This window comes from Bactrocera oleae, chromosome 3, assembly GCF_042242935.1.
Source record: "Bactrocera oleae isolate idBacOlea1 chromosome 3, idBacOlea1, whole genome shotgun sequence".
NCBI lineage: Eukaryota > Metazoa > Arthropoda > Insecta > Diptera > Tephritidae > Bactrocera > Bactrocera oleae.
Window position 1 is genome coordinate 2,793,666 of NC_091537.1, and position 19,673 is coordinate 2,813,338.

Below are 19,673 nucleotides of genomic sequence, written 5' to 3' on the forward strand. Positions count from 1 at the left end.
TCATCTTCCTTTACCTCTGTGATTCACAATAAAACAAAATCGTAATATTTTGACACGCTAGCTTCCTAATGTGTATATCAAGAATCATTGACAAGCTTTTTTTCAATTTCCTACATTGCGTTGAAATATTTAAAAAACTTTTATGCTTCTCAATTTATATTTTCCTATAAAGGGTGGTATTCATACAGACACTAGAAAATCTTGAAATACGTATTTTGACAAAGCTTGTGTAAGAATTTTTACATAGCTTAATCTGTTCATATTGTATTGTGAATGCTAGTAATGTAAGAAGTAGCATTCGTTTACAATTTTCACATCTCAATGGTTCATATAAACAAAATAAATTTTTACTAAAAGTTGAACTTATTTAATTTGTTCCTTCACCATTGTGTAGCGTAAAGAACATAACAAAATGTCGTCTTTCCGGAAAAAGGTACTAAAAATATATTCTTTAGTACAACTAAATTGGTAATAAATTTCATTTAGAGCACTAGCACAACAGAAAGCAGTTCGAGTTCTTCATCCGGCAGTTCTTCCAGTGGCAGTACTAGCTGCTCTAATTCTGGCAGTAGTTCTTCCGACACTGAATCAAGTAGTTCCGTTGATGAGAAAAGTGGCGGTGAAGAAGTACCTTCTACAACTAAAAGCCAAGCAAATACTCGTCGTAAGAGTTCGGAATTAAAAACCACTGCGAAAACAGACAATTCCGATAAAGTTTCTTCTAATCAACCAGTCTCTTCTAAAACACGACCAAATAACAGTAACACAACAACTTTGCGACAAACTCGTGTAAGCAACCCATCAAGTGATGAAGAACTTCCACTCAGTAAAAAGTCGACAAGACCATCTGGAACAAACAATACCACACAAAAGCGTAAACTTTCGGCATCAAGTGTATCTGCAACTCAAAGTCAAGGTAATCAACGTGCGACGGGTGGTAAAGCGCCACAAATCAATTCTGGAAGATTAAATACGCAGGCAACTAAAAACTCTGGCAATAACCCGAAGTCACAAAACGTTCCTGCCAATGCCGATACGGGCTTAGATGGGAAGAAAAATTCGACTGCTAAATCACCGCAACGATCAGATGAATCAGATCGAGAAGTATTTCCATCTAGTCGCAACAAGTCTGAACGTAAAGGCCAAGTAAAACTCTCTGCACAGGCTGGTACTGCGGCAGTTGGTAATAACTCGGACAATCGACCAAAACAATCGAAATCTAAAGTGCAGCCTAAGCGTAATGTGGTTGCAAAAAGTAAGAATAAAAGTTCGGAAGAAGACGATGAAGAAGATTCTGAGTCAGAAAGTGGAAAATCCACTACTTCAAGTGAGTCAGAAGCAACTGAGAGCAGTAACTCCTACGATACTCAACCAGTGAAATCAGTTAAAGGAAAACGAGCGCCTACCGCGGTAAAAGTTACGAATTCTGATTCGGATGATGAGGCTCCTCGTAAACTTACTCGTTCGCTTAGCACTCGGCGTTCCAGGCAACAACAAAAATCGTCTGCTGGCGTCGGGGGCGGGACAGAGAGTGAATCTGATGCCGACTTAGATATGGAAAAGCATTCTCTATCCAAAAGCCCCGCAAAACGTTGTGTTTCCTCTAGTGGCGGTAGTAAATGCAAGGTAAAGAAAGAGACTGGAGTGTTTGGTACAAACTCGGCCAAACCATGTTCACTGTCACCGCCACAACATTTAGAAAAAAAGTGTCCCATAGAAGGATGTGATTCTTCGGGACATTTGAGCGGAAATTTAGACAGACATTTTTTACCAGAAGCCTGTCCAATTTACCATAACATGTCGGCATCCGAATGTAAGGAACGTGCTAATGAGAGAAAATTACGAAATGAACGGCGCATACTTACTAATGATTGCAATGCAACTAATGCTGATGGAAGCAATCAGAAACAGCGCACTCCTGAACAAACCGACTTTTTGACGAAGATTCGTGAGTCACGAACCAGATTTCGTCCAATAGCTGCAGCCATAAATACAGAGAAGGTCAAACTTGAAAAGGATTGCACTGATGAAGATCGGGAACCTAGCCTAATCGGCTTAGTACCCGACTACGATCTACAATTGTTTCGCGATGCCCAGGCAATCGCATCCGAAAGAGTTGAAGATGAATTGAAAGATCTGCCTGTGGGAAAAGGCATTAAGTAAGTCAATAAATAATAATAAAATAATAAAAAAATTACTATAAAAAGTAAATTTATGCAAATTCATTTTCAGATATATAACAATGGGCAAATACAAGATGAAAGTTTGGTATCAATCTCCCTACCCCGACGATGCTGCGCGTCTACCTCAGATGTATATATGTGAGTTTTGTTTAAGATATCAAAAATCTGAAACTGGTATTAAGCGGCATGCCGAGAAATGTGTATGGCGCCATCCGCCAGGTGATGAAATATATCGAAAAGGCAAGCTGCAAGTGTGGCAAGTAGACGGTAAACGACACAAGCAATACTGTCAACATTTGTGCCTCCTGGCGAAATTCTTTTTGGACCATAAAACCCTGTACTATGATGTGGAGCCATTCCTTTTTTACATAATGACCTTGGCAGATGTCGATGGCTGTCACACGGTTGGATACTTCAGTAAGGTAAGTTAAGTTCAAGCTAAATAGAATTATCATGAAATGTAACTTTTCGATTTCGAATTACATTTCATAAGAAAACTTGATATAATGATATTTCATATATACATTTGTATGGTATATATGTACATACATAGTATGTATATGATTATTAAAAAATACTAACACCTTACTTTTATTCTGTTAACACTTATAGACTGATTTTTTATATATGTAAATATGTATATGCTTATATAAATTAAATTTAAGTGCAGGAATACTGTAGTTTTTGTAATTTTACCAGAGAACGTAAATGAATATTCATTACGTTAATCAAAATTCCAATAAGAAGTCCAATTGGACAAAATTACTTTGAATACAGCTGATTTTGTTGCTTCAAAAAGTGGTTTTTAAGTTTCAAATCATAAGATACTTTGTATACATACATGCATACATATGCACATACAATTAATTTTCATTTTGGTTACAAAAATAGTAACTGTAAATGTATGTGGATTTTTTCACACCCATAATACTATACAACCATAGTAGTATGCACTTTGTTCTTGACCATACCCAAAAATATTGTAACTGTAATCGTAAAATATGCACACAATTTGCTCCTCAGTTCCTCGACCTGCCCCGACTACAATTCGTGGCTGTTTGCCGGAGCTTCTGATGTACGCGCATGTCTGGGTCATGCCATTGGTGTGAGAACAAATTGCATGAACAGCGACTGGCATGTGGCAGGAGGAGGTGCTGACCGGCACGACAAAATATCATTGATTTTTTTTGTATTGCAGTGGTGCAGTAGTAGCCGGGAATGCATATAACGACTCGAGAGAACAACAGCAGACTGGGTTTGTGTTACAAATTGCGCATGTCGCGGTCTTACTGTGGTTGACAGTGACTATTGAGGCACCACTGTGTTGTTGTTGTAGCGATAGGGAATATTCTCCAAATAATTTTGTGGAATGCTGTGGAGTTGACAGTCCTCGACAGGATAAATACCCGGGCCCGTATCGGTTATATAGACCGAACTGTCGTGGGAATTTTGTACCGGGTGATCAAAGTTTGGAAGAGTCTGTCAAATTCTATCGAGTTACTACTTAAAAAATGAAATCCATCTCTTCTATTTGAGTTATGGGTGCATAGGGTCTTACATACACAGTACATAGTGCATTCAGGTCTACGCGCATCTGCATATGTCTGATTACCTCCTTTCGAATAAAAGAAAACAGCGTAGTTTTCTACTATGCAGTATTTTCAAACGTTTATGGATACTCACATCCACTAGATTTGTTCGTATTGGTTTACGAACTAAGAGCAGGTTGGCGAGTAGAGTAGGTCGGGATGTGAGCTGTGATGAATGTGTGATTTGGTGTAGTTGTAAGGATGCGTGTGCACAATGCAAAAGAGGGTTTCGGAGTGTTACTGTTTCGGCTATGCTTTTGTGGTAGGTTCAAAGCTTTGCATTCTATTGGTTGCCGAATCGTTGACGAAATTCGCTTGAATACAGAGGTTGAGTAGCAGCCAAATGCATGAATATGAGTTGGAGTTGAAAGCATTTATATAAATACATATTTATGCACATTCATTATATATATATATATATATATATATATATAAGTAGCAACATTCCCACACATACATATGGACGTTTTTCAGTGGGTATTCCCCTAGGAATGAGACTCCACTGTTACAAACAACAAAATTCTCATTCAGCAAGCGAACCACTCAAACCAGAAGCACCCGCTCCACGCTGTTAAGCCATAGCTGGCAGACATTAAAGGCAGACGGCACTCGTTTGCTATGCCAACAGTAACGACAACAATAATAACAATGAAAATAACAACAAACGGTAGACAAATCGCAGACGATTGGGAAGAGAGCAGACAAGTGAACGCGTCGTAGTCAGTATCGACAATAATAGTCTCGAATTCGGTCTCAACCACTGCCTCTCCCTATGGCCCGTTCGACATGCAAGTCTATGTTTATGCACATACACACATGCATATGCAATATGTAAGTAAGTAATTTACGTCGTCGTTGCCAGCGCAGACGCGAAATCGGAAGCTTCGGTTTGCAGCCAATGAACGACGAGCGGCATGCAACCTGAGTGGGGAGCAGGGGTTGTGCGCGCACAGTTGCTCTCTGCGACTGGGTGCAACGTAATGAGGTCGTGAACCTTTTCGTACTTTTGAGGGAGCACCTATGTACATATGTATGTATGTGCATACGTAACGAACAATGGCAAATCGCCATATCTATTGGCAAGCTGGAGTTTATAAGCCGGGGAAAACGGTTGCGCTGCCCTGGACGTTTGGGCAGCATCACAAAGGATGCAGCAAATGTAGCAGCTGCAACTTACTCCATTTCTTGCTATTACTACATACGCGTCAAATTTTCGGTTTGTTTTTTTTTCGGTTATTTTTGGAGCGTGTGTATTTTTCTATTTGTTTGTTTGTTTTGTTGTTGCATGGATATTTCTGTCTGGCTTTGGAGTTTTCGAGTGCAATGGCATGGATACCGGCATGTCGAACGGTGTGAGACTTCATTCGCCCCACTTAAAGGATGCTGACATTGTCTCCGCCGACAGTCTGAACAACATGGTGGTTGCTTTTTTTCGCAACCGCGTTTGAGTGCTGGTATGGGCCAGGGTACGTATACGCCCAGACACAACCTAAATTTATGTACATACATACGTTCATGGCACATACACACATAGATAGCGCGCTCTAGCCGCAACGGCGGCGCCCTTCACTTTACACACCACTTAAGTGTCTACTATCGATATGTTGTGGTCAATGAACCCCGAAAATGCAAACTTTTGTGTGACTATTCAAAATGCTGTTCCTTGTTTAAATTTGTTGTAAAAAAATATATGCTATTTTTGTCTTGTTTTACATACATATGTACAAATAGAACTTTAATAAATAGCACTTTAATAAAGGCAGTAAAGGCGTTTTTCAAGAGGTTACAGAATTTCTAAATTAAATTTAAGGTATTAAGTAAACAGAATATATATCGAGCGGCAGTATAAACAGCTCGAGCTGTTACTCCATACACAAAACGGAAATATTCAAAAAAAAATTGTTAGCTTATTAATTTTTTTAAATTCCTTTCTGTGTTCTTTTTTTGTTTTTGTTTAATCTGAATTTTTCATGTTAGCAAACAAGCTGTTAGTAACTTTTGACATTTTCAATTTTTTTCAAACTAATTTGAATTTGCATTAATGGCTGCACATTTTTGATTAAATAATTGTTTGTATTTTTTCAGGAAAAGAATTCATTTTACAACGTTTCGTGCATTTTAACTCTCCCACCATATCAACGGAAGGGCTACGGACGCCTACTGATTGACTTTAGTGAGTATAATATATGTACATACATATCTACGTACATAAATGTTGATTATGAATTATGTGTATCAATTTTAATTTAAATGTATATTAAATGTTGTTGTGGTGGCGGCTTAATTCCACTTTATTTGACGAATTACCTACATATGTCTGTACGGCTCGCGAGATATTTAAATACAATATAAATTTAGTGTATATATTTTAGGTTTTAAAACCACCAAATTAGTTATATAATTTAATATAAGTATTTTATATTTTAGTTTTAAATTTCTACCAGTTCCGTTATATTTTTTTATAGCCTCACAAGAGTAAGACTGAAATACATATGTGTCTTCTTATATAGGATTAGTAGTTTGCGTTATTACGATCTTTCACTAAACTTCAATCACAACAGCCAAAATGTCTTCGCTTGAGACCCATACTATAAGCCTCTTGTTTTTTTGTATGTTAATTAATATTGAGTAATACGGCCGTGCTGCCAATGCTTCATCAGATATTAAATCGGCTTCGTCCGGTTTCGTAAACTCGACTTTTGTGGGAACCGATGCATTGTACCTTGCACCAGTTGGCTGCTATTGGTTCAAGCATCCTATAGTTTTACAAATACTGTATTGCAAGGAATATAGCATTACAAACTCCAAAAATTGTTTTCTCCACGCTAAATACACGATATTATGTACTGTGATTAGTCACTTCATTCATTACATTAAAAAAAAAAAAACCAATAAATAAGTTGATGAGTCAGTAATGCAATTCAATAAAAAGCGTGATGCTCAGCTATTCGTTTGCAGACATTTTCGTAAATTATTGCTACCAACATAGGTACGTACATATACATATATTTTTTATTCATTATTAATAAAATTTTGGTTTTATGCTTTGAAAATTCATTGCTATGCCACACCTACTGCTGTCATTGCAACTGCTTCGGTTTTTGGCTCTTTGATGGAGATCTTGTTCGACTATTCACACAAAGTGTCTGCAAGAACACCATCAAAGATAGAAATGCAGTATAATACAAGCACTCATGCATACATACATACATAGCTACCTATATATTATATTATGAGTAAAATTCTAGTCTATATACACGTCCGCTGTAATGCCTCAAAAGAAAATTTTGTAGAGCCTCTAGACAAATCCCTTCAATATAATCAAACTAAAACGTAACTTTTTGTAATTAAATTGAATTTGCATGTTAGAAAACTACAGCTCAAATAATAGTTTCTCAGATATTTTGTTTGATTTTTACAGCAATCGATATCGATATCCTTTGGTAATCGAGCCCACGCAACCGAAACTATTTATGAGCACGACGAGTATTTCTCAAACCTATTCCTGAATGTTTCTTACTTCAGCAACCACATATCCAATATTTTTAAAACTATGTGGGATTTTTGATAAAATATAACAACTTCCTTCACGCCTGAGTGCTTGTTTTTCCAGCAGGGCAAACCAACGCCGACGTACATACGTGTATAATCTTACATATTGCTGTATCGCCGCATATATAGTCGGTCTTTAACCGTTGCCCATTCCCTCTTATTGAATGCATGTGAATCACAGTGCACCGTCAATGCAACGCCTGACAATCACCAGCTGTAACAACAAGAACAAAGGCGAAAGCACCGGCATACCTTGCCTTGCCGGCTTGCCAATTTGCCGACTTGTCGCCTCGTCGCTTTTCCTTGTTACCGTGAGCCGCCGACTGGGTGTAACGTGCTTGCCTTGCATGTACATATGTATGTACACAGTAGCTATGCACATACATACATACATATGCATGTATATGGTGGCGGCCGTTTGTTGGCGCTTGTTGTTGCCTCGCCACACACAGACTGGGCATACGTCTGCGGCAGAGACGTACAGAGTTTCGTTTCGTTTCAAGCGACATTGACCTTACACCACTTCACATTGCTGATATTCTCGTGTTTGGGCTTATGTGCCATTGCGAGATACTAATTTAATATATGCACTGCACGAATATGTGTACATACATATGTATGCATGCAAAGGTAATATATATATATTTATACACACACACATATATATACTAATATATATGTACATATGTGTAGATAAGCATGCAGAAAAAGTCAGATATCAGTTGTAGCGCCATATCTGGCCGTTCGTGGCGTTTAGATTCACTCTGTCGTGTGGTCTGCACTTACTGGCCTTTTGTTGTTGTTATGCGCCAGCTCAGACAGCCGATACATACAAATTCAATCATTTCCCGGGCCCAGGCAGGGTCTTTTTAAATTCTCAAATGCGGAAGGAGAATCCTTAAAAAAAGTCTTCATAAATTGCAGAAAAGTATTTGATACACACATACACATATTCACACATACTCGTACACTGATTGATATGTGCGTATACGCACCTAGTACAAAGTGATACTGCCACTGGTCTGCCAAGCGCCGTTTATTTTACTCAAAATTTGTAGCTGGTGAAAATATTTATTTGCATAACGGTAAAACGCTGAATGTTCGGGTTTCATGAAAATTCGCTAAAAAACTCTGGAAAAAAACCAATGCAGTTAAGCACACGTAGTTATTGATATACCATACATATTTGTATGTCCATTGTACTTAAGTTAGCTTGGTGTATTAGGCTTCGGAAGAGATTTCAAGATCATGTGACTACTACTTGGACAATTGAAACACCCGTTATTAAGGATGCCAATAACTTCTAGGAATGCAGCAAGACACCCTCATGTATTGTCAAAGCGCTGAGGCGCCTAATTTCGATTCCAGTCAATTCACCCAGTTAACTGTTGATATGACATTAAAAGTGTTTCAATGGAGAAAGTGTCGAAATGTGTTTACTTAGCCTTTTTTCTTTTTATACACTTGCTTTATTTCAATTTTTCAGCATACAATTCGTCGCACCACTTTTGATTTGGTCCGAAGAATTGTTTTCTCACGTTCGAAAAACTGCTTCCCGGCGCGCTTGGCTAAAGTGGTCACCAATCAAATTTCAAAAAAACATTTTAAAATCATGGACTTGGCTTCAAACCGTTCGCTTAATGGAAAAAAGGGTCATTAATTAAAAAGGGTTATCCGAAAGTATTTCTCCAAATATCTACCAGTAAAAGTAAAAGAATTTTTTTGAAAAAATGCGTTAAATAGTTGTTGTTAGGTTGTCAGGAGTTTCAAATAAACAAAAAAAAACACAGGAAAAGTGAATCTAAGAGTGAGCGAGAACATAAAAAAAAAATAATTACTGTACTGTACACACATTTTTGTTTCTGTGTCCCGTGCGTGAGTCAGCAATATTTCATGAAATTCAAGATCAGCAGATTTCAAGATCTTTAAGATATTTATGGTCCGGCAAAGTTTAAAACGTTTTTTGGCTTAAATTCTCGTTTGTGCTGAACGAACGTTAAGATTTTGTGTTTAAGCTCTATCTAAGCCGAGCCACAAAAAAAATTAATACATATTTTCGACCAGCAAAGTTTCAATGGACGTATATAAATACATATGTATGTATGTATGTATGTATGTATGTATGTATGTTGTATGACTATCTGAAAGCGCTACTTGTTTTGCCTGTCGAAAATGCTCCACCGCGTTCGATAATCTTCCGCGAAAGACGAAAGCCTCTTAAAAAGTTTGCTTTATTAGCAGCCGTTGTCATGATCAGGGTTTGAATCCGCTACTCTCCGAACGAATGTTGTTCTTTCGAGCTAAATAGAGTTTTATTTTACATTCAGGCGAACCAAACGGCTAAGTGCGTACAAAATTGCATTTTTTCATGTTTGTTGAAGTGTGTATACTCATTGACGAAAAGTTATTTCTTTGTTGTAGCGGAGCAATGCAAATTTGGCAAAACTCGCGTTTATTAATAAATCTACAATGCGTTATTGCGTTCTTATTTTATTGATTTGCGTAATTGTCATTTTGTTTGTGTTGACAGTGGCGGCGACAACAGCGGCGGCGGCGATGGTGGCGACGTTGCTGATGACGGCGAAGTACATAGTGTTGAGCAGACAACAAAGGTCAGGACAGGTCACAATGAAAGGGCGTCGTCCTTGTTATGGTACAGGCAGCAAATGATTCGCTGAGTACCGGTTACTTGTGAACTTAGCTGCGTAGTGGCATTTCACGCACACATAGTGCATAGCAAACGTTAAATTGGCAAAATTTGAAAGATTAGCATAGAAACTGTGAACGGCACAATCGGTAGCGAGCACGATTACTCGCGCTTTAGTACCTTCAAAGGCATTTTTTGCATATTTCTTGGCGTCAATTTGCTAACACGAGTTTTTGAAGCATAATTCCAGGCGTTTAATACGCAGTGTACATGTTAGCTGTTTCTTCTGCAGTCACCTATCAGTCGGTTTATCTAAGTAGTCGGTTCTTGACTTCGGCACAATAACACTTTTGGCTACGCTTGCACATGGATCGATAAAGTCGTCTCGTCATTCACCATGCCCATACCGCGCCTGTACGCGTGCAAGTGCTGTTTTGTTTGTATGTATGCATGCACGTGCGTGTGTATGTACAGACTGCTGTGCTTGTGCTGGAAAGAAAAATCAAAGCAGCCTTGGTTTCGTTGCCTTACGTAGTATTACTCGCACTCGGGGTGTGCCATGCGGGTGTGCTACCGCCTTTGGGGTATGTGGGTGAGCGTACGTCTGCCGCAAAATGCAGGACAGGGTGTGGCAGAGCAGAGCAAGCGCTGCAGCCGTGGTGCTGCAGTAGACATGGCTTGTGTTGTTGTGCGGTGCAACGCACAGAAAGAATTCAACCCCGTTTACCGTTTGAGACTGCCACAGCAAGTTTCGTGTTAAGGTGAGTTGGGGTTCCGTAGAACTTCAGACGCCAACCGCCAAAAGCATAAATTGCTACAACACAAACCCTACTAAGCACTACCCCATATGCTGCGGTGGCAAATGTAATTCTGCTGACAATGTACAACTCTTTGTATGTATGTATGTGTATGTCACAAAGGGTGCAATATTATAAGCTGAGCTGCACAACTGAGCATACATACAAACACACTGACGGTATATAAGGTGCGTGGGTTGAATGGACGCTTGCTGGCGCTGTCGCAAAAGCTTTTGCAAAAGTTGAATGACGGAATAGAATTGTACTGTTCCTGCAACATTCGTCCGCTCGTCCAGGGTTTTGCCCGTTAAAGCGGTGTAGTATATAAATAAAAGTATTTGTATATCGACATTTGAAGTACTCATCCTTAAGTTTGGTCTGTCTAGACGCATGTGGATGGCGTTTTATTACGGGGAATGACAAAGTTGGTCAAAACGTGGGGTTGAGCAGTGCAGCAGACAGGCAAAAAAGATTATTCATTGAGTTTGAGGGTAGACACGTGATGCCAAAGAACTTGAAGGCGTTCACACGATGACCCTGTACTCTCACTAGTTATACAAATGACAAGGAATGTACGAAATTGTATTTGAACAAATTTTTATCACTTCTTATTTATTCACACCTACATAGGTTACCTACTGACTAGAGTGGAGGGCAAAATTGGATCGCCGGAAAAACCACTGTCGGACTTGGGTTTGATATCCTATCGGTCTTATTGGAAAGATGTGTTGCTGGATTATCTGTGCACGCGAACCGGAAACACCTTGAGCATTAAAGATGTATCGCAGGTAATATTCGAAGCGTGAAAATTCCTTACAAAAGTGTGGTCCATACGAATTGTCCTCTGCTCACGAATCATTTATTCTGCTTTATTTCTTTTATATCGTGCAGGAAACGGCAATATATTCATACGATATCGTGAGCACATTGCAAGCCTTAGGCATGATGAAGTATTGGAAAGGCAAGCATATCGTACTTAAAAAGCAAGTGAGTACAAACCTACATAAATGAAAAAAAAAAGTTACTCTTTTTATCTTTCAAAATTTACTAAATTAGCTTAATGAGCCTTTAAAAAAATTAACACTAATTTTCTTAAAATATTTTTTCTTGTAATCTTAGGATGTACTCGACGAATATGAGAAACGTGTTAAGCAACGGGGCAATTTTCCAAAAATCGACGACAGTTGTCTACGCTGGAGTCCGTTTGTGCCAACCCAAACTAATAACTCCCCATAATAGTAGGTTCTAACTTCCCGTACGGAGGCGATAGTCATCATCTACGTGCATTGATTATAATATATAGCCAATAAGTGATGTGCTTAGACACAGTGTACATAGTTAATGAATATAATTTTATAATTACACCGTGATTTGGCAACAGTGAATATATTAAGCTGCGGCTTTTAAATATTGCACCAATATTTATCGTGTCAACTCACTCTCATAGAGAGTCATAGTGCAACCCACTCAAGTGGAAATGGTGATCTCCACAATCACTGTTGTTTTTTGTTTTTTTTTTTTTGTTTTCCTTATAAGCTCTGAACTCTCTTTAAATTTATTGCTTATATCAAATATGACTGGCGTTCAAAACAATTGCACAAACATTGTATATAGTATATTATTAAACCAAATATTTAGATAATTATTGTTGGGAGCTGCTCCACTCACCAATTCATTCACAATTTTCAACAAACAAAATTGATATTGTTAAATTTAAAATATTAATAGTAAACATATATAATGTGTAAATATTGAAATATGTAGATATAATGGAAAGTTAGTTTAAAGTATAATAATAGATCTTTTTACAAAATAAATAAACGAATTGCATTTTTATTTTTATATTTCTTTATAAAAAATTTATCAGATTATTAAATATACGTATATTTGAATAAATACGTGTATTTGTGTGAATATATCATAGGTATTTATTCAGACTCGTAAATTTCTTAGGCGGACTTAATTTTGATTAAAAAACGTGTTTAGCTCGCTCGGATTGGTATACATTTAGATTTTTAGCTATCGAATTGAAGATATTGAAACATTAGAACGAAGCACTTGCAGCTGTCTGCAAGTAAGCTATAAATAACGTAATATTTTCCGAATATTAAATGACGCTACCCATGAAGGGTGTTTCACAATGCAGTACTATTACCATTTATTTATACTCTACGCATAATAATATATTTCTTCATCATCTGATCAAAGACTCCCGAACAGATGTTGATCTTCCATAAATATTTGTTTATTATACCATAATTTCAATTTATACTTTGTAAAATACTTAATTTTGGCATGTTTGATGTGATCAAAATTTCTATTTGTTAGCAAAACTATCAGCTTCTAACATTCACTAATTTTGCTCGGAAAATCCTGTAGTTTTCGCGGTATTCGTAATCTGATTAAGTTCGTAGAAGCCTTAAATAGTTTTCGATTGTAATTTATTAACGAGATGCGCCCACGGCCGCTCCTGAAATAGTGCAAGTCATATAGTGGTATTTGAATTGGTCAACGTCTATATACCCAGTTACAGCATGCTGCGTTAGCCTGCTGATTCCATTAATGATCTGCTTCAAAACTGACCCAAACTTGTACACCTATAAGTACTGTATAGAAACAGTTGCAATAATTTTTAAATATTTGAAAGCTCAAAATTATATCGAATTATATATATGTATATGCAGGTAAGATATCTATATATAAAAAAAAATAGATATTTTGATACTTTAATAACGGTTTGTGTAGAATTTTTTTGTTTTTTAAAAAATTAAGAAAGGATTAAGCAATGATTCACAACAGACAAATGATTAACCAGTTGGGGAATGATAAAAGTTCGCAAGTTCGACTGTTTTATTATTATTACTTATAATTTTCATTGTGTCTATATTACGTACTTTTCACATTCTTATGCTAAATTTGGGGAAAAAAAACTTTCAGTAAATACTGTACTTCAATGTATACATAATTAACAATTATGTATTTAATTAATTAATAATTATAATGTATTGTAATATCTTTTTACACTGAACAGATTTTTAAGCTGTGCTCATTAAGATCAGCTGTTGATTTTGGTTGGGATCCTTCCATGCCATAGTGCTGGCTTCAACGTCAACTTCCTTGTGTTGTCGAAACTTTGTGACTCCCCCTCACTAGTATTGCACTTAAAGCACAGACGTGCATGTGCAACCGTTGCAAGTGAGAAAACCTCGCATACGCCGTACGCATGTAAACATTCGTGCATAATCGGGTTTCGGCGCTTACTCACTACCATTGTCAAACAAAGCGGCAGCAAGAGCAGGAGCAAGAGCAACAGAATCAGAAAGAGTAAACTTAAATACCCCAAGAATATGGTCATAACACCGGTCGTGATGGTTATGGTTATGGTGGCGATGACGATGACTTAGTGGCTGCAATGGAGTCGCTGTCGCAGAAGTAGACAGACGCAGCGGCGTTACCAGTGGCAGTGGCAATGCCGATGGCATTTGTTGTTCAACAAGAAGTATCTGCCAGACAGGAGACGTACGACGGGTTTCTCCAACATTCTCGCTACAAGCGGCAACTAAATGAGTAAAAATATGTGTGTGTGTCCATGTTTGTATGTATGTGCAGGGGTACATACAAAAGGTATATAGAAAATATGAAAAAAAAACGGCGCATTCGTACGCGATTACCGGCATTGGCAAACGACGGTGGGAGAAATACTCGCTCGGTCTCCGACACTCTGGCACTGACAGTATCTACACACTTGATTTAGAATTGGGTAGCTAGCTCTCTGGACGCAAACACAGACGAAGCAACAACACAAACATGTATACATATATACACATATATTCACTATACATATTTACATTCAGTGTGCAAGTAGAGACACCACGAAGCTTACTTGTAAACGCGAACCGAAAGAAATTTTATGGCAAATAGCTGGCTCTGGTTGCTTTTGATTGAACAGCGGCACCGAGTAACACTCATTTGATCAGACACAGCCGGTCTGAACGGTTCGTCTTAAAACTAGTCGCTCGATGTCAATTAGCACGCAGTGGTATTCACACACATAGAAAGAAATTGACTTACCAAAGCATTCAAACTGGAAGCAGACATCAAGAGTTAGTCAGTCACAACAGTACACCAGATGGCCAAGCAGTTATTTAAGGTCATCGCCGAATGCAAACGCCGATGGCAGACAGCTGATTTTCCAACTAGTAGACATGGAGGGGAGTAACGCTATAGTAAGAACTGCACATTTGCTAAGGATCAGTTGGAAGTGCTGTGGGCGTTGTTTACACGTTTCGTAAATGAGTTTGAAAAAAAAGAAAAAAAACGCAGACTTATCGGATATTTTTTGGCATTATTTAAATATTGACAGTATTTCTATTGTTGCCGTGTGTACTTGTTTGCACTGTTATTATCGTCATCGTCATATGACGGGCGGCATTGCGGCAAACGAAAAATGGGCATTGTGCACTGCGGTTCAGTGTTTGTGCACATGTATTATATATTCGTCTGCATGTATGTACATATGTAGTGCGTAGTATGTATTTTGTATGGACTTATGTGTATATAGGCGGCGACGTCAGTCTGAATGTGTTCGTATTCTCGCTAAATACACTTGTGTTGGTGCGCGTATACGTGAGCCAATGAAGGAACGGCCAACAAGATAGAAAAGTGAAGACAATTCAATCGGAAGTGCACTTCGACCGGAAAAAGCAAAGGAATTGTGAAATTCAACGAGCATGGCCCCCAGCTTCGGCCGTGGTAATGCACTTCACAGTGCGACACACATCGGACGTGCACGCTGTGGGACATAAGCGGTGGAAAATCGGTTCGAATTTTGTTGCTTGTGACGATGGAAATTTCCCGATCAGTAAGCAAACACTCCACCACGTATTTGTCTAGAAAATCCTGGTAGCTGATTATTATTAGTCGATCTATATGATATCAGCTTTGCTTTGGTACTTTGTATTGGACCCAGTGGTGACTACAACGACGCTGACGCGAGTGTATAAGGTGCCGGAGGGTGCCGGGTGCCACACACACGCTAAGCTGGCACAAAATATACCAGTGAATAAGTGAAAACTGGTGGCACAATGACAAACGCCGCAGCACCGGCATATTCAAGAGTAAAATAGCAAAGTTTCGGTGATAAACACGCATCCGATTAAGCAGCTAAATAGTCGATAAATAAATAAACATACATACATACATACGTGAGATACGAGCAATAAATAATTTATTTATATGCATAAGTTGTGCGTGTGTGCGACAAAATAGAGATATGCAGAGGAATGTAGAACATATGTGCAGCGACGTCTTATTGCTCATATTTTGCCAGAAGAATATTGCAGAGGGATGGACGAGGTGCCGGCTGAGCGATATCATACGAGTATTATGTAGAAAATGGCCAGGAGGAGGACAGCGCAACTCACATGTTTGAACGACATGTATCTGAAAAATTAATTTTAGATTGTAGATTGCTAGAAGAGACAGTAAAAAGTTTGAAAAGTCGTGCACAGATCGTGATTTCATACGAAAAGTGGTGGCATATGCGAAATACTTGTAGGAATGCGGTCGTTCGAGGTAAAGACAGCACCAAAACCAAAAAACAAAAGCAGAAACCGAACCATAGAGAATGGCATAAGTGACGAAAATACAGAGCGAAATGCAAAATTCTTGAGTAATGGAGCATGCGAATATGTGAGTTAAAGTGCGAAATACTGTCGAAGGAGTGGAACTTTAATTTCAACTTTTTTGCTCAATGTTAGAATAGTTAGTGCCACATAAACGTATATGTATATGCAAAGTAGTAAACGGAGTGAATGAATGTCTGCTTTTCGTTGCTAAAAACGTAAATTGCACTGAGAAATCTCGTCATTATAGATTTAACTTATTGAAGAGAAGTTCGTGCGCATAGAAAGATTACACAGTTTATCCGCTCAAGTGTAGGTTCAAATATATGTACTATATATATTGTGTATATGTGTATACGAATATATATTATATATATATTCGTATATCCGCATGTCTGTCCGTGTACTTAAAATTGACGTTAGAAACAGTCTTTTGTTCTTTTGCTGCTACCTCTGATTCTTCACCATGCGGCGCAAAGTGCCACCCATACTTGTACGCATTAAATATGCACGCAAACGCAAATACAAACCCAAAGAGACCGAAGACCGAACCAGATGGAAGACAATGGAGGCAGACAACGGCACAGTGACCGGTCTGAAAGTTTCGGCGAAGTTGACTGCGAACAGCTGTAGCTGTGTCGGAGTGTGCATGGCGCATACGCACACATACATACAAACAAATTCACTTATATACCATTTATAGGTATATATTTGGATATATTTACATATATGTACATATATACATATATATATATACTTATGTATATGTACGTACTTGTGCTTGTGCGCTTATGCGTGGCATTCACTGCTGATTCGTCACTTTACCGGTAAGTTCGTTTAATATGACTTATAATTTTTCTACACTAACTCCCTTCATTTGTTGTAAATGTGTATATGCACTGGTATGATTTACATATATTTACATTTATTTATACATTAAAATACATTTCGCATACAATATACAGTGGACATGAATAAGAGCCAGCGTGTTTAAAAAGCTCATGCGAGCGACAAACCGCGTTGGGCTGAGAGAGAAAAGCTGAGAATAAGAGAGACAGAGAGTGTCACATTGATTTCGTGTGTATGTGTGCAATTTGTAATGTTTTTGTTGTAAATTATGGTGGGTCCATTGCATGCAGACCATGAACATCCCGATGCATCATCGTCTGCAACATCATCATCATCATCGCCATTATAAATGACTTCGTTATTGTTGCCGGCATGAAACGACTTCTTACAATTCTACATACCCGTAGTGGTAGACATGCATATATAAATGTGTATGTGCGCTTGCTACGCCCTGCCGGCAGTCGTGCAAACTCCAGCTAAAAAGATTATTGCGCTTGTGCCCCACCCAAGTAAATGAAAAAACGTGCATACATACATACATACATACATATTTATCCTTTCGTTAGTACGAATATAAATTTATTTATATACGTATATTTGAGATATTCACATTTGCATGAAATAACCTCCGCTCGTCTGTTGTTTGCCAAACATTTCCGAAACTCGAAACATTTCACCAAAGCATATTCGGCTTAAGCCAAAGAACCTTGGATGTATTGTAGTCAGCATTGTGGGGTAAACTATATATATACATTGTATGTATGTATCTACTTGTGGGTATACGTTTGCGCGACATTCAAAATATTGGCAATTACTCATTAGAGTACTCAGCGCAATCGCGAACTGTCGCCATTCCAACCATACAGCCGATGTCCGAACCAAGTGGCTCGGTTTTCACTTAGGTCACCGACTGCGCCAATACATATATACACACATACATACTTGCATATGTAAATACGTAAGCCAAAATTCAGCCGACTAATGTCTTTGTGAAAAAAAGTGCAAATCAAATTGAAAATAAAATATGAACAACATACAATGTGTGTGGCAATATCTCGCTTCCTAGCAGCCAAGAATTTTCGGCAATGCTTGCCTGGCTTTGTGTCTAACTAAACGCTGCTTACGTATTCACGGTTGGTGTTGGAGGTAAAATGAAGCGTGGCGGCCACCACAATCAAGCAACGATTTAATTTGCAACCACGACTTCTTTACAATGCCATTGAAACTTTGAAATATTCACACGTTCCACCAAGAATTTGTCGAAATTCAAGGCTTCAAACAGCAAACACATCCATACAAATCTGCTTCTTACATACATATGTACATATTTGCCTTTATGTCGTGAAGCTTCGAACGTGTTCACATGTTAGTGGTCGCTAGCAGCACTCGCCTCACCGTCTTGCTTTCAGCTGCTCAACAGACGATTGCCAAGTGGAGAGGTGGCCAGGCTTCGACTGGTATCGTTCGGGCTCCAACAAGAGTATCGTGACGCTGCTGATCGGTTGGCAGTGTGTAGCCAACCAACAGCTGTCGCCGATCTGCCGAGCGCTTTCAAGCGTAAAACAAATTTTTGGCAAAATGAAAAATGCGAAATTTATACAATACACAAAAACTTAATATATGTACATATTTGCATGCCTGTATACAAGTACGTGTATGTGCTTGTAGTTGTAAGCAGCGTAAAGGGGGGTAATAAAAATTTGCAATTCGGAATTCGCAAAGCACGCGGATCGTAGTGAGCACACAACTCGTGAAGCGTGATCTGAAACTTTGCAAAATTTTCAAGTAATAGCAATATGGCAGCCGGTGAAGTCGGCACAGTGCAAAAATGTCTGCCAGCAGTTGATGAAGTGTGTGCCGTCTTCGTGGCGGCGGAAACAGCTGAACACGAACACTTATACATACATAGGCGATTTACCGAAGCAAAATGAAGATGAATACGAAGACAAAATTGAATACGAAGTAGTTCAGCTGAACGAAGAGAATGCAAACATAAATAGATACGTGAGCGAAAAGCTGAAATTGAAGCTCAAGCGCTACTGTAATGTGTGCGTCGGCAATTACCTATGTATCTACATCCGCATCATAACCACCGAAAAAATTTAACCAACAAACATACTTACATACACATACATATAAATCCCGAAGGTGCGTTTGTAGTGGGGCACGTGTCGTTCGTAGATACTCATTAAAATTTTTTATTTGATTCTTGCCTTTGTGCACTCTGGAGAACGAGCAAGACCTCATCTGTATGAATATGTGTGTGCGCTCGGTTATAAATGAATAGTTGCAGCACACTGTGCTTGAAATCAAAAAGCTACTCTCATCGGAACAGACAACACCAATAGCAGTCGGCTAGCAACGTCGTAGCATACAGCGATCGCATTTATGTCCGTGTATTTGTGAGTAAAATAAAAAATTGTTTTAATTTT

The 19,673-nt window shown here is 38.4% G+C and overlaps 1 protein-coding gene and 1 long non-coding RNA gene across 2 annotated transcripts; one reads left to right on the forward strand and one right to left on the reverse strand.

The window, feature by feature from the left end:
• The first annotated feature begins 297 nt into the window (after positions 1 to 297).
• On the forward strand, positions 298 to 12,551 carry chm (lysine acetyltransferase chameau). The gene is made up of 7 exons (XM_036369346.2): positions 298 to 433; positions 487 to 2,159; positions 2,233 to 2,605; positions 5,858 to 5,945; positions 11,399 to 11,556; positions 11,660 to 11,755; positions 11,888 to 12,551. Exons 1-7 carry the CDS (start codon positions 413 to 415, stop codon positions 12,002 to 12,004), a joined length of 2,526 nt encoding a protein of 841 aa, XP_036225239.2. The 5' UTR covers positions 298 to 412; the 3' UTR covers positions 12,005 to 12,551.
• Positions 12,552 to 12,901: 350 nt separating this feature from the next.
• LOC106622302 (uncharacterized) lies at positions 12,902 to 15,179 on the reverse strand. Its single transcript, XR_001330945.3, has 3 exons — positions 14,840 to 15,179; positions 13,292 to 13,374; positions 12,902 to 13,238 (listed from the first exon to the last, which is right to left on the reverse strand). It is a non-coding gene; the product is annotated as an uncharacterized lncRNA (long non-coding RNA).
• Positions 15,180 to 19,673: the final 4,494 nt, after the last annotated feature.

Bases quoted from the DNA above. Each gene is read 5' to 3' on its own strand.
- chm (XM_036369346.2), top strand. From the start codon at position 413: ATGTCGTCTTTCCGGAAAAAG. The intron at 2,606-5,857 runs GTAAGTTAAGTT...GTATTTTTTCAG, and splicing joins CGGTTGGATACTTCAGTAAG to GAAAAGAATTCATTTTACAA. The intron at 5,946-11,398 runs GTGAGTATAATA...ACACCTACATAG, and splicing joins ACGCCTACTGATTGACTTTA to GTTACCTACTGACTAGAGTG.